Source organism: Branchiostoma floridae, chromosome 2 (assembly GCF_000003815.2).
Source record: "Branchiostoma floridae strain S238N-H82 chromosome 2, Bfl_VNyyK, whole genome shotgun sequence".
Taxonomy (NCBI): Eukaryota; Metazoa; Chordata; class Leptocardii; order Amphioxiformes; family Branchiostomatidae; genus Branchiostoma; species Branchiostoma floridae.
The window spans coordinates 9,398,964-9,413,320 of NC_049980.1; the positions used below are offsets into that span (position 1 = coordinate 9,398,964).

The 14,357-nt window shown below is 43.8% G+C and overlaps 1 protein-coding gene across 1 annotated transcript in view; it reads left to right on the forward strand.

Moving 5' to 3' along the window:
- The window catches only part of LOC118403238 (microtubule-actin cross-linking factor 1-like), a gene marked incomplete in the record, with an annotated part of 170,307 nt that overhangs the window by 96,954 nt on the left and 58,996 nt on the right, over nucleotides 1-14,357 (forward strand). The window contains 6 exon segments of the mRNA XM_035801844.1: nucleotides 14-192; nucleotides 829-967; nucleotides 1,613-1,800; nucleotides 2,339-2,498; nucleotides 2,955-3,038; nucleotides 5,304-5,507. Coding sequence (XP_035657737.1) covers nucleotides 14-192; nucleotides 829-967; nucleotides 1,613-1,800; nucleotides 2,339-2,498; nucleotides 2,955-3,038; nucleotides 5,304-5,507 — 954 coding nt within the window.

The window sequence follows — 14,357 nt, forward strand, 5'->3', positions numbered from 1 at the left end:
TCCCTGTCTACAGGAGTTTGTTGACACCCTGAATGTCCAGTCCACCCAGTACAAGCAGCTGCGCTCGTCCTCCGAGGATCTGCTCCGGACGGGGAAGCAGTCGGAGTCGCTGGACCGGCTCAAGTCTCAGGTCACCATCATGGTCCAGAAATGGGACCGAGTCTGGAACCTGTCCCACATCTACCTGGACAAGTGAGCACTTCAGCTTCTATGTACTGATGATTAAAAGTTTGATAATTATAGTCATCGTTGTATAGTTGTGGAGCAGTCAACCACAATATGTTTTATCCAGGCCTGTTGGTCAGAAGCCATTTGAGTAGTTTTTGTACTCAGTATAATAACATGAAGGGACGAAGTCTCTCTGCACTCAAGTTATGCGCTCATTTTAACTTTGCCACTTGACATAGATATAGATATCTACAAGCAGACATCTACAAGCATAAATGCACTGAATAAAGTTAGTGGGTGTGACAACCCCCCCACTCCCACACACGCACACACACGTATTGAGTTATCAATTCATCACTGTATGGGACCTATGAGTTCTATAGCTTTCGAACTAAGAAGCCCTCAGTCCATGGTCCAACAGAGCTAGAAGTGCTTAGCAGTTGCATTACTAGTCTTGATGATGCTGTTGTACTGCTAGTCATCACTTTCATAATGTGCGTATACCCTCAAACTCAAAGTATTACAGCTATGGGAATATTCTGTGATTCCATAATTATATTACGCATAGTTGTATCTAATCATTACTTGAAGAAATACAGTTGTACTGTAGTAAGATTCTTAAAAGATCAATCAGAGCTAAAACGTTTCTGATCTCTGCAGGACAAAGACTGTGCTGGTTGTGATGAAGTCCATGGAGGACACAGACAAGTTTGTGTCGATCCATGAGGTCACCCTGTCTGCTGCTCCAGGTCTGCCCTGTGAACCTCCAGCAATAGGCAAGCAGAAGTCAGACCTCCAGGTCAGTAACAGTAGGAACTTATAAAGGAGGAGCTACAGCTAACACCTGGTGGACATGCTTAGATGAAGATTGGTTCTAAGTGAACTGCAAAGAATCACGTTTTTCCGCTTCCATGACTGATTTACCATTAGAAGTAGTGTAAAAGTTAGGTACAGCATCCCATCAATTCGCTTCTCTACAAATTGCTAAAAGAGAATAATGTTTGAGAATATCAAAATATCAGCATTGATATAAAGAAAAGCTACATGTACCATGTTGTACTGATGCTATTGACCCACAATATAGACAAGCATATTATTAGACTGGAATGGTGCATTTCTGATCATATCTTCCCCAACTGCTTAGCACAATAGTTATTGGGCTTAAATATGATACTTAAGGGTGAACTGAAAGGGGTTTAACAGTGGAAATTTTGTATAAACTATACTCTACTTGACTCTTGTTATTTTATTGGAAAATGTGTGAAAACCTGCTGATATAATCTGTTTATTTTCCATTCGGTACAACATCCAGTAGACTGATTTTTATCAGGACCCTTTTTTCAGACAGGTCCAACAAGCAAAAACGGTTTTGTACCTACATGTAGTATCCACTCCCAGTGATACTACAACTACTAGAAGATAAACATGGTCTATGTTTTTACAGGAAACACAAAGGGAAACAATCTCCCTTCAGCCCAAGCTGGAGCAGCTCAGACTGGACATAGTGAATGTGAAGGACTCGGCCACACAGATGACCCCTGACCGGGAGGACCCAGATGCTGCCCGGGTGGAGGAGGATGTGGATGACATGAGGAAGAGATGGCAGACTGTCCTGCAGCAGACTGAGGACAGGTAACAATAGGCCTTCTCGGATATATTGGTCCAGGGTTCAATAGGTCCAATTTTAGCATAACGGGCGACTGTGATATAATTTGCAACCACCAAGCAAAATGAGGATCATTACGCTACTTTTCAACTAGCGTAGTGGTACAAAATGTACTTTGCTAGTATTCACCTTTTTGAACAATGTTGATCGAATATGCAAAATGTTGATATGACTCACCAAACTGACCAAAGAACTGAATTCCCCTCATGGGTCCCCTTAGAATGCCAACTTTTACCTTAGATATTCGAAATCTCCTCAAGATCCCCCTTCCACACCTTCCTCCTGATTGGTTGGTTTGCTATCTCGCCGTTGCCATTATGCTAAAATAAAATCCTGGCTAGAACATTGTGGTCTGTCTTTGAGTTATCGTGACAGAGAGAAAGTAGTGATTACCCAAATCAACTTTTGGAATACTTTTGAAGCAAAATTCAGTCAGCAGTTCACTTTGCGTAGTACCAAATGTTGTTACTTATGGGGGTCTGACAGTGACTTGTTGTATATCAGATTGGATCGCATCAACACAGCCGCCAACACCATGGACAGCTACCAGCGGGCGTGGCTGCGGGAGACGCGCTGGTTGGCTGAGATGGAGCGGAGACTGGCGGAGCAGGAAGCCATGCCCTCTGACCCACGCATGCTCATGCAGAGGTTGAATGCCACCAAGGTTGGTCCTGAGCTACAGTAGAACAGCATTGGCAGCAATAAGTTAATACTATACTTAAATAGTTATTACGTTAATTCATTTCTTGCAAAATCAACTTGTTTGTTGTATGGTTCAGTTGAAGACCTAATGAAAGTGGACATACTTTTTATATAACGGAATTGACCTTTTGGCCGATCCTTACATTTCTTTCTTTAAGTGACACAGATTAAAGTGGCATTTTGTTGTTTGTTTGTTTTATTTGGATCTCTATTAGTGTTAACGTTATATATTGTTTAACTATTCTTCCTGGAGTCTGTACAATAAAGTTACAATAAAATGAAATGTAAGAAACAAAATAGAAAGAAATATTGACAAAGTCAACTGAAGTAACTTAAAAGTGAATGGGAGCGATCAGGGGTCAGCATTTCCTTCTTATATGTCATCTCTAACCACACGTGTCTCTCTTACGTCCTGCAGGACCTGGTGAATGAGCTAGACCAGCACCAGCCGGCTGTAGAGGAGACCACAAGGCTGGGAGAACAGTTCATCCAACAGGCCCAGGTAGGTCAAGCTGGGGACATAGATACATAGTATGTGTTGTTCAGTGGTTAGTGACCCTGCCTCTGAACTAAGAAGTCATGAGTTTAAATCGCAGATTTGTTGCACAGTGCTGGGAGGGATTGCAGCCCTTAGGACAGGGCGTGAAGCCATCTACAGTAACTGTTCTTTATACATGTGCTTGTCTTTGACAAAATTCCTTTCGTCTAAAAGGGGAAATTCCCCGGTACAATGAAACTGTAGATACTGTTCATAGTATCATTCTTCTCTGTCACAACCAGTGCTAGATATAAGCTTTTCTTTTCATTGAGCTAAACTCGTTCAAGATCACTCTTTGTTTCAAACATGAGACTTTGTTTTGATTCACAACATCAAACATCAAAGAGTCTGTACTGCATTTAATTGATTCCATACCAATAGGAAGAGATAAATGAACTGTCACAGATGTTCATGGACTGTCCTGTTGCAAAGGAAATTGTAGATAAAAACTTCCTTCGTTCTACTTCTTCACCAAGTGTGAAATTTGCAGTCATCAGCCCACAACTTATATGTACTCTCGTATAGCTCATTACTTCCAATTTGGCAGAAATCCAATTTTACCTGGTTCTTTAACCACTGGAGTATGAAATTGGTTCATCTTGACCTTTTAACCTTGTCTAATGAGCGGTCCGTGAAGAAAATGCGAATGTTAAGAAGAGTTCGATAAAGTAACTGAAGCAGATTTGTAGTTAGCATTTTGTCTCATAGGCTGAAGTTGTTGAATTCGCAAGGTAGTTTTGGTTGATTCCAAATATCAAGTACAAGTTTTAAAGTTTTAATTTTTTTTTGGCAGAAGTACATTTTTCAGTAAGATTGCATGAATTTTTGGACATAGACATCTGTGTCATTCATAAGTTGATTTTTATTCACGGTGATGAATGTGAGAGCACTTGATACAACTTAACAAAATTGGAAAAAGAAATGCAGATATAATTATCTATACGTACAGTCCCTAATGGAGTTATTTGGTGAAAGAATATGGACAACATCGGCCATACAGCTTGGCAATGAAGGCTCAAAGGGACATACCTGTATCTCCTTGCATCCTTTCAAGTCAGGGTTGCATTGGCTGTGGACAATGTTCATGTTAAACTCAACAAGCTGTGGATGGATCCTAATGATACAGTCAAACCTGCCCATCCAACCAACTCTATCCACCAACCAACTCCAGTCAACAACCACTCTGAGACAGTCCCGTCCTATTTTGCATGGTGATGGTCCTCTTTTAAACAACCAACTGCTTACCCCAACCAGCAACCACATTTTTGCAGTCCCCAGGGGTCTTTCACACCCCTCTCAACAACCAAAATTGAGAGACAGTTGCTGTGTCTGATCCATCCCAGCAGCAGCCATTTCAAAATGAGTGCTTCTGTAAGCTCTGACATTTGCATCAGAAACAATTTTGATCCAGACTAAACGGTTAGTAAACCTCACAACAATAACATCAGTAAAAATCTGTTAAAAATAATGTCATTAACAGATTTTTACTGTTTTTCAACTCTAACATGTCAGTGAAAATCAGTGAAGCATATTTAACACTGTGCACATCAGTGGGAATTTTGACATACTGATACAGAAACTAAAAGAGCTTGTTTTGGCTGTTTAAGGAACAGACAACTAACAAACAGAACATGTTTGATTGATAGACAAACACAGATCTGATTGTTAAACAATGGTTTCTTGAAATTAGTTTACATAACAACATGGAGACTAATAGTTGTCAATGCATAATTTGGACATCTTGTGAGTACGAATGTAACATTACTTTTAAACACACCAATTCAGCATGTTTTCTTGTAACATTTTTATTATTATTTTGTATTTCTTTGCTCAGTTGAATTGAATATATTCTTTTGGGGTCAAAACTTCATCAGTATGACTTTTTTATAAGTAACAGTAATACATTACATACAAGCAGATGCCTATGGTAATTTTTATACCAACCAACCAGCCAACTGACCCCAGTTTTATCCAACAACCAACTCCAGTCAACAACCATATTTCCTTGGTCCCTTGAGTGGTTGTTGAATACAAGTTTGACTGTATTTGGTATGTGGATACGGGTCAGACAGTGAAGGACAAGTTCGATAATGGGCCTCATGATAGTCATACAGTTATAGATTTCCTGTGTTGAATGTTGGTACTGTGCCCAATGATACAATCTGCACCGTACCTGCTTGCATTTTCTACATTTCAAGTTCCTACATCCCATCTTATCTTGTTCTCCAGGACTATGACAGCCAGCTTGAGCAGTACCGCTCCAGCCTGAACTCTGACCTCAGCGACGCTGCCAAGAAGCCAAAGATCCAATGCAGCGCAGACATCGTGGGACAGCAACTAGATGACCTCAATAGGCGATACCGTGACCTTGTTGCCAAGACAACACGTAACCTCCAACTAATGAACTCATCCCTTGCTGCTGAAGAGAAACAGGTACGATCTTGGACCCGCTTTTGTTGTTTCACTCGCTTTTGCCATACTTTTCATTTCTATTGTCTGTTCTGTATACATTTCTGTTGTCTGTTTTTGTACATTTCCTTCCGTTGCTGCTTTACTTTGCATCATGCGTCATCTTTTCAAGGGCTCATCTCAAAATGTTGAAATGGTCACAGTCGGAAATCAAAGTTTTTGAATGATTACATTTTTGAGATGGTCTCTGACAATTTTGATTGTGAATAATTTCTTTAAATCCAAACAGTTATGCAGTAATTTATGTTGTTAACTTTCCTGTTGGTCAGCAGTCTTTATAGTTGCACCATTGAATTCATACTTGATGTCTTTTGCTGATGATTTCTTTGATTCCATGATATATTAATGGTCATGTCTGTAGGCATATCAGTAGTAGTAGTACATGTGTATTCTACATAAGAGACACTGCCCAATTGGTTTTCACAAGAATTTATACAGTCTTCACAAAGTGTGTAGATTTGGTTGAGCCTTGAAGATACTTAGGAAGAGTCAGGCCATTTGAAAATTACAAATTGACACCTGTCTACCCTATTCATAATAGAATGTCAATGGTACAAACTTTTCAGTCTGTAGTTTTTCCATGACAACGAATTCTCAACCCAATTTGGCAGTGTCTCCAACTAGCGTTCCATTCTTACCATGTGTGTACTTCCCACCTTCTGTAGCTAGCTGTCACATACTGTGTGCTTCTTGCATTGTAGCTGCTTCTCGGTGCTTTTCCGCAAACGCTTTTACGAGCTTTCCTGTCTTGTGCTGCCGTCTGTGATATCCTGCGCTTCTGTCTTGTTCCGCCATGCTTCCTGTCTTGTGGTTACTGCGTGACGTGGCTCCTCGCTGCCGACCCATTTATAAATGTTCTCAGGAGCATCTCTCTTTCCCACCTCCTGTCAATCATAGCGTAACCATGGCAATTCTCGGATTCATAACATCAAGTTCCCTGAAAATTCCAGTGTGTACGTATCTCCTCTGTCACTACCACTAGAGAGACCCTTACTTGGGTTTCTCACTGACACACAATGGAAGAAGTCTTTTTGAGTCCCCTACAAGGTGTACATGTATACAGCAGTTTACTCACTTTTTTTTTCATTTCAGAGTTGATTTCGTGCACTCCCAACTGATGTACCTACATTTGCGAGATTTCACTTGTCTTTTTTATACTCATTCTATCAGTCATTCCTCATTTCCGCAGGGTATATTTTTCAAAAGTCCCTCCATTCTGGTAACAGTGATGTTGCCACATGAGGTTTCCCTCTCCTCCATAGTCATGCAGAATAGTCTGGTCTGCTGTCTTATAGGAGACTTTTTGTGGACTTTTTACATGTACATGTAGATGTACTTTTAAGAAGCTGTAAGAAGCTTCAATCTTCATTCCCTTACCACTTAGGGGAGGGGGGAGAGTGGTTAGAGGGTTCACCACTGCTAAAACATTCAGTGAATGTAGCCCAAGTCTTCTCCTGTCCTCTGCTGATGGTATATGGAACCTCCAATTGTTGCATGCACAAATGCTGAAGGAATAAACAGGCATCAGTTGCATAGCATTCAACTTTATCCATCCTTTGGAAAACTGTCTCTGTTTCCATAGAACTCTTACTCCTGTAGACATACAAAATAATGTACTAGTAGTTATCACTAGTAGCCACATCAGTTTCAAAGCACACTAAATGCCACTTTGGACTTTGGGAAAATCTATCAATAGTAAGATTTGCTTCAATTTTAAGTATGACTCAGATGAAGTATGACCAAAGAGAGTGAGAAGATTCATCGCAGCTACGTATACAATGCCTCCCAATGAGAAATTGGGATTTTCCATCTCAAGGACAGGTTTATTTTTCAAGGTCAAAACTTGGGTGCCATTACGGAGGGATGTGCTATGGATCCTGAGGGAGGTTACAGACATGCTTCTGCTGGTTGACCAGGTTATACAAAAATGGGTATGCCAGCTCAAATTACGCTCAAAGTCCGCTGGGGGAAAGTTGTGAAGGTGATGGTACGTGTTTTAGAATTCCATGACATCTTTTTAAAAGTCAAATCTACTCCAGCAAGCCCAGCGCAAAAAAAAAACCCACAGTATTCAAGGTTGTGATGGTGACGGGTTGTATTGAAAATTATGAAGAATTGAAAACTGAATCAGATAGCTTTCAACATTTTGGCCCCAAGTAGATCTCAGCTTCAAAATGATATTATCAGATGAAAAACCCTTATGAATGTAACGGTTTACCACATAACACTGTCATCTCTGTTTATTAACCTTTTCATCTAATAAGTCTGGGTTCTATGAAAAGAGGGTCCGTGAAATCTCATTTGTTCCACAAAGTAACACTTAGCTAACAACAGGGTTGGTACCGTCTGTGACATTTTGATTGACATAATATGTGATAGAAATTCATGGTAATATGGTGGGGAGCATACAGTTACATGACAGTATAGAGTAGTGATAGTAGAATTCTGAAGTTGTCCTCAATGGGACCTGTTTCGCATTGCTCAGCTCAGTAGATAGAGGCTCCAACTGTCTGCAGTCATTGGATAAGCATTTGTTTTGCAAAGGATATTCTTGGAAAATCCTGTGCACTTTTTATGTACACTGGCCATACAAACCCTGAAGTCATACCAACTAACATGTTATGTCAGCCACTCATGCTCGACTGGAATCAATAACATGCCCCCCTCCCCATTGTGAACAAAGAAAAAACAAGATGGTTGCTGCTCCCTTGGCAACCGTGGTCATGTGACCCCACTTGCTGGTGTGCTGTTGGTGGATGCATGGCTCTGCCAGTAACACTGCTTATGGCTGCTGTTGCTTGGCTGTATACTTATTGACACCGTAGTGTTAATGCATGCCAATCACAAGTTTGCCTTGAACTCTGCAGACCCTTGGTTCATATTTTTAGTGCCTGTTAGTTGTCACCGTGCCTGTAAACCACACTACTGTCCTGTGCCTAATGTCCTAGTCTAACCCCCCTCCCACCCCGCTGTCTCATGTTGACCCAATAAGCTGTTTACTTATCCAATTGTGTGGTAACAACTGTCTATTGTTGCCCCTGATAGAAGGAGGGCGAGTCCCCCATGCCACTTTCTCCTGAGATAGAGGATAGGAAAGGGAAATCTAATCCGCCCATCATGGCCGCAGCGGAGGAAGAAATGCAGCTGGATGATGACGAACAAGATATATCAGATCTCGCCAAACCTCTTTTTGACTCTGCTACCATGGAAAAGAGAAGGCCCTCTATCAAATCAAAAGCTGAAAAAGATAAGAAAACATCACTGATGTATGCCAACATTGATACCCTCGAGACAATTAGACTTGAAACTGTCAAAGTAGAGGAAACTGTTGAAAAAGAGAAGTACAACTATGGACACGTTGAGAAAGATTTAGTTGTCATTGAAACAACAAAAATACTTCCCCCTCAGTCAAGAAAACCCCAGACAGCTAGAGCAATGGCATCAACTGTGGATGCATTACCCAAAAGTCCTAATGTTAGGGCAAAAACAGTCAGAAGTAAGCCTGACAACAAGGGTAAAAAGAAAGCAAACTCAAAAAAGGCAAAAGCCGGAGACACTGCTACAAAACAGGAAAGTTTGTCAGCAAAAGGGGAAGATTCAAAGGGCACAGAGGCAGCAACAGTTAAACCTGAAATGGTAGCAAAGACAGCAAAATCTAAATCACAAGAAAAACAAGCCAAGGTAGATAGAGATGTAGCCAAAACTCCTGTAGAACCAAGTGGAGCTGAGAAGTCTGCTATCAAAGGGCCTGACAAAACCTCCAGGGGGCAGAAACACGTTAAAAGGAAGAGACCCTTAGCTGAGGCAGTAACAGATATGGACGTTTCAGAAATAGAGGAAAGAGATTTGACACCAGAAAATGATCAAGAAATGGTGCAGCAAGATGACCCTGAACAACAAAACTTAGAAACAGATAAAGGGGACAAGGAGGAAAGTCCTACAGGGGTTGATGAGGACGACGAAGAGTTATCAGAAACAGAGTTATCAGAAACAGAGGAGCTTGATGTTTCAGAGACAGTTAAAGACATGAAGCCCATGGAAAGTAGTGCACAAGGAAGGCAGGGTTCCTCACTAGCTGTAGGAGATTTACATACAGAAGAAATGTCAGAAATGGAAGTAGTGAAGCCAGAACTAGCCTCTGAAGCCATGGAAGGTGAAGCCACAGTTGGGGTTTCAGGACAAGATTCTGTGCAGGAAACTTCTGATCTTGGAAAGGGGAATGAAGGGAAGCGTTTGGAAGGGCACAGCAGTTTCAGTTCAGATGTTCCCTCAGTCACAGATCCTCCAGAAACTGTAAAAGGTTCTCAACCAGGTGCTCCCAAAGCAAAAACAGTTAAGAGTAAAACCAATGCTGAGGGTCCTGCAGGGGTAATTGAGGAAGCCACAGAAATGGAGGTATCAGAAACAGAACAGCTTGTATCACCACATGTAGTTTCAGAGACAGTTAAGGATGGTGAAAAAGTAACCAAGCCCCAAAGTGGTGCACAAGGTAGGAAGGGTTCCTCTCTAGCTGAGGGAGATTTACGTAAAGGGCAGGTATCAGAAATGGATGCTGTGAAGCCAGAACTATCGTCTGAAACCATGGAAGATGAAGTGTCGCAAACGTACGAACCTAGCAAGGGGGATGAAGGGAAGGGTTCAGAAGGGCACAGTTCAGAAGTCTCCACAGTTTCAGATGCTGCACATTCTGTCATAGATTCTGAAGCAATTACTTCCATACCAAAAACAGCAAAGAGTAAAGCTGAAACTAAAGAATCTCTAGAAAAAGGCTCACCCAAAAAGAAGCCACTGTTCTTCCAGTCAGCAGTCCTTCCCAAGAAGTCTAAGAAGGCCAAAGCCACTGTAAAGTATGTCAGTGAGACAGGTTCCATCACCCATCCACAAACTGGCAATCACATCTCTGTCTTCCAAGCCGTGCAGTCCGGAATTGTCAACTTGGAGACTGGGCTGTCCATGCTCAGGGAACAAGTACAGTCAGGGGGACTCATTGATGGGAAAACAAAACAGAGGTTGTCGATTCCAGAAGCTCTCAATGCAGGACTTATCAATGAACAGGTTGCAACCTTTTTAACTAACGGGGTAACAGAACAAGAAAAGAAAGCCGTGGCAGAATCCAAGAAGGCTGTAGCAATAGAAGCAAAGGTGGTGCAGTACAGAGTCGATAATGGTTGCGTAGTAGACTCTGAAAGTGGACAGAAGTTCACTCCACTTGGTGCCACAAAGCTTGGCATAATTTCCCAGGAAGAGATGGCAATGATTTTGAAAGACCAGATGGAAATCCATGGTGGCATCATTGACCCTGGCACAGAGGAAGTGCTAAATGTGTCAGAGGCTCTCCTGAAAGGATTGATTGACCATGACACTGCAAGCCAACTAGTCCAGAAGAGGGAAACCCTTCCCTACGCAACTTACCAGATGACTCCAGAGTCCTCCGCATCTGAAGACGAAGATGACAAGAAAGGACTCCCCAAGGCTTCTCCAAAGAAAGAGCCAGTACGAGGAAGAAAACCACGTACTGGCTCTTCCGGATCGCAGCCTTCTTCACCAGTGAAGCCATCACCATTGCCCTCACCAGGAGTTGGACCACAGCCTTCAGCATCTGGGGCTCTGCCTGCATCGTATGGAGCTGTTTCACCCAGCAGAATTGATCAGGCAAAGGCCCGAGCAAGGCAGGCACAGCGTACAATGTTGGACACCAACATCGCTGTCATCGAGGACCACAATCTCGTGCATCCCTCCACAGCATCAAAGGTCAGGCAGATGATTGAAACAGGGGGCTATATTGTGGAACCGCGAGCTGGTAAGAAGTTGAGCGTGATGGAGGGACTAGAATGGGGACTTATTGACCGAGACACTGCATTCGAAATGACTGCAGTCGAGATTGCCATGGGAAAGCCTGTGAATATTAGGAAGTACACATGGCTAACCGTGGCCGAGGCAAAGAAGTTGGATGCTCTGGAGACAGCCAGGAAGGGGTTTATCGATCCAAACACTAGAGCTAGAATCCATGTTTCAGAGGCACACAAAAGAGGGCTTGTAGATGACTTCACTCTGTCGTCAATCTTGGAGGTTGATGCAGCAAGAGGAGGTGTGCAGAATCCAGAGACAGGAGACACCCTGTCAGTTTTGGAGGCAGCACAGAGGAACATCATTGACAGGGCAATGGCAGAGAAGCTGCTGCACGTCCAAGCAATGACTGGCGGCATCACGCACCCTGACACGGGCGAGAGAGTCTCCGCCTTCGAGGCTCTTCAGGAGGGAATCATCAACACAGAACTGGCCATGGCCTTACTCCATGCTGAGGCACAGACAGGGGGACTGGTCCTACCAAGAACCCACAAGAGAGTCTCTGTTGCTGAGGCTGAGAAGCAGGGCATTATCCTCAAGGAAACAGCTAGGAGGCTTCACCAGATCCAGGCAGCAACTGGGGGCATAATCGACCCAAGTGGTGGGCCGAGGGTTCCTGTACTGAAGGCCCTGGACATGGGCCTCATCCGGGAGGAAAATGTGATGAGACTCCTGAAGGCAGAAGCTCGGAGTGGCGGCATTGTTGAGCCCCAGTCAGGAATGAGGCATAACCTACTGGAGGCAGTGGAGAAAGGTCTGATCAGTGACACCATGGCTGATTTGATTGAGCTGTCTACTCCAAGCCCAACAGTTAGTCCTTCATCCAGCCACTTCTTTGGACAAGATCAACCATGGCAAGAGGCCAAGGAGAAGCTTCAGCAGGAACAACTCCTGGCAAAGGCTGCTGAGGAAATAGAACGAAGAGGTCTTACCTCAACGACAGGACCAATATCGCCTGAGGAAGAGGCAACGGCCACAGTCTCAGGCAAACTACTGGGATTTACTACAAAGCCTGATCAAACTGATGGGACTCCAGTAAAGGCATTACTTGATGAGGGTAAAAGGGAACCCAGTGAGCCATCCTCCAAACAGCCTGTCGGAGATGAAGTTCCCTCCCTCAAAGGGCAAGCAGTAAAACGTAGACGATCCTTGCGTAAAACAGAAAAGTCACCAGAAGCAGAAAAGAGCAAGAAGGTACCACCACCTCTGAGCATCCCAGCAGCAGCTCTGACAACAGCTACTGAAGGGAAAGTTGGAGAGAGAGTCATAAGCCAACAGCCTGATCTTCTCACAGGGACAGAGAAAGAGACAGCAATGGAGACAGAGGAGTCCTTACCGCCCTCAGACGAGTCCCAAGGGGCTACTGCTGGACCTTCTGCAGAAAACATTGATGAGTTGCTCAAGGCAGGCTGGAAGGTCAGAGTGCGAGCCCCAAAGCCTGATGACCAGGAGGAAGGCATGGAGGTGGAGGAAAGTGTTCAGGCACTTGTACATGAGGATGGGATGGAGTATTCCCAGGCTGCTACGTCTCTTACTGAGTCTTCTGAACTTATGGACACCTCTGAAGAAGCTGTTGGCCAGGCTGACAGGAAATGGCGAGTTGTGGTAAGAGGAACTAAAGAGGGAGAGGCAGGAAAACTTGTGGACAAAGAAGGAACCTTACAGTCAGCAACAGAGCAACCACCTCCTACCTTTGCAAAAGCAGCTGTGTCTGAAGTGGGTGTTGTAGACGGGAGGAAATCAGATCCTGGAGCTCCTGAAGATGCAAAAGAGCAGGGCCCTGCTTGGAGGGTTCTGGTAAAGGGGTCTAAAGAAGAAGAAGGCGCAGAAAACTTGGAGCCAGTTTCTGGTACATCTTTGCAAAGAGCGACACAAGGAGAACCTGTCTCACAAAAAGCTGGCATAACAGTTTCAGAAGGTTTACACGATGCTGCTGCCATAAATCAAGTGGCTACCAATGTCTCAGATCAAGTTGATTCAGAATCAGCACCTGGAAAGCCGGTTGAACAGCACAGGAAAGTTGAAAAACCTGACAAAGGCAGTTTTGAGGATGTTAGTGCAAAATCAACCGATCAGGACATTATGACGCGGTTAGACACATCAGAGGGGGGTTTGAGGGGTGAGGTTGAGGGGATGGAAGTACAGGAAGGATCAGGAGGGATGGTAGCTTCAGATGGGAGGGAAGGGACAGATCAGGAGTCAAAACAGCTAACACAACCTCCTGGCCAAACGGTAACAGCTAATACGTCACAGGCAGATGTTTCTGTGTCTCAAACTGCGGGGCTAAAACAGGATGAGCAAAAGTCTGATGAGTCTGAAAAGACTGCACACAGTATGGAGGATATTAAAGTATCTCCAGGTCAAAGACTGGTCAGAAGTGAATCGACTCAGCACGAAGTGTCGACTGAAGAAAAATTCACCCAGTCGGGTGCAGGGCAGGAGGAGAAGTTCACACAGCATGATGCTAGCTTAAGCACCTCAGCCACACAAACGTCCCCCACGAAAGATACAGCCACAGAGGATAGCTTTACTCAGATGTCCCCTACACCACAACAGCAGGGCCTGAACTGGAAAATGGTCGTAAGAGGCACAGATAGTGAAACTCTAATGGAAGGGTCCTCTTTTCCCTTTACGGAACAACTTAGTCCCTCTAAAGATAGCAGCAGTCTTGCTCAGCCCTCTCAGTCCTTGTTAGAGTCCCAAGCTAACAGACAAGCTGATTCAAAGATCTCTGATGAGAAGGAAGTGGAGGAACTGTCTGCTTCCCTGGTAGCAGGCATGGTTGGTCCCCATGAAGACCAGGACAGACAAGAGGTCCCCATGGATGCACAAGAGGCTGTAGTCGGCCCAGAGCCACCCTCCAAACCTCCCACTGCAGATGCTGCTACAATGTACTCCTCGTCAGTAGAAATGGTAGGAAGCAGGGACTTAGCTTGGTGTGACTGGGTTGGTTTAGCTGTTGGGGTG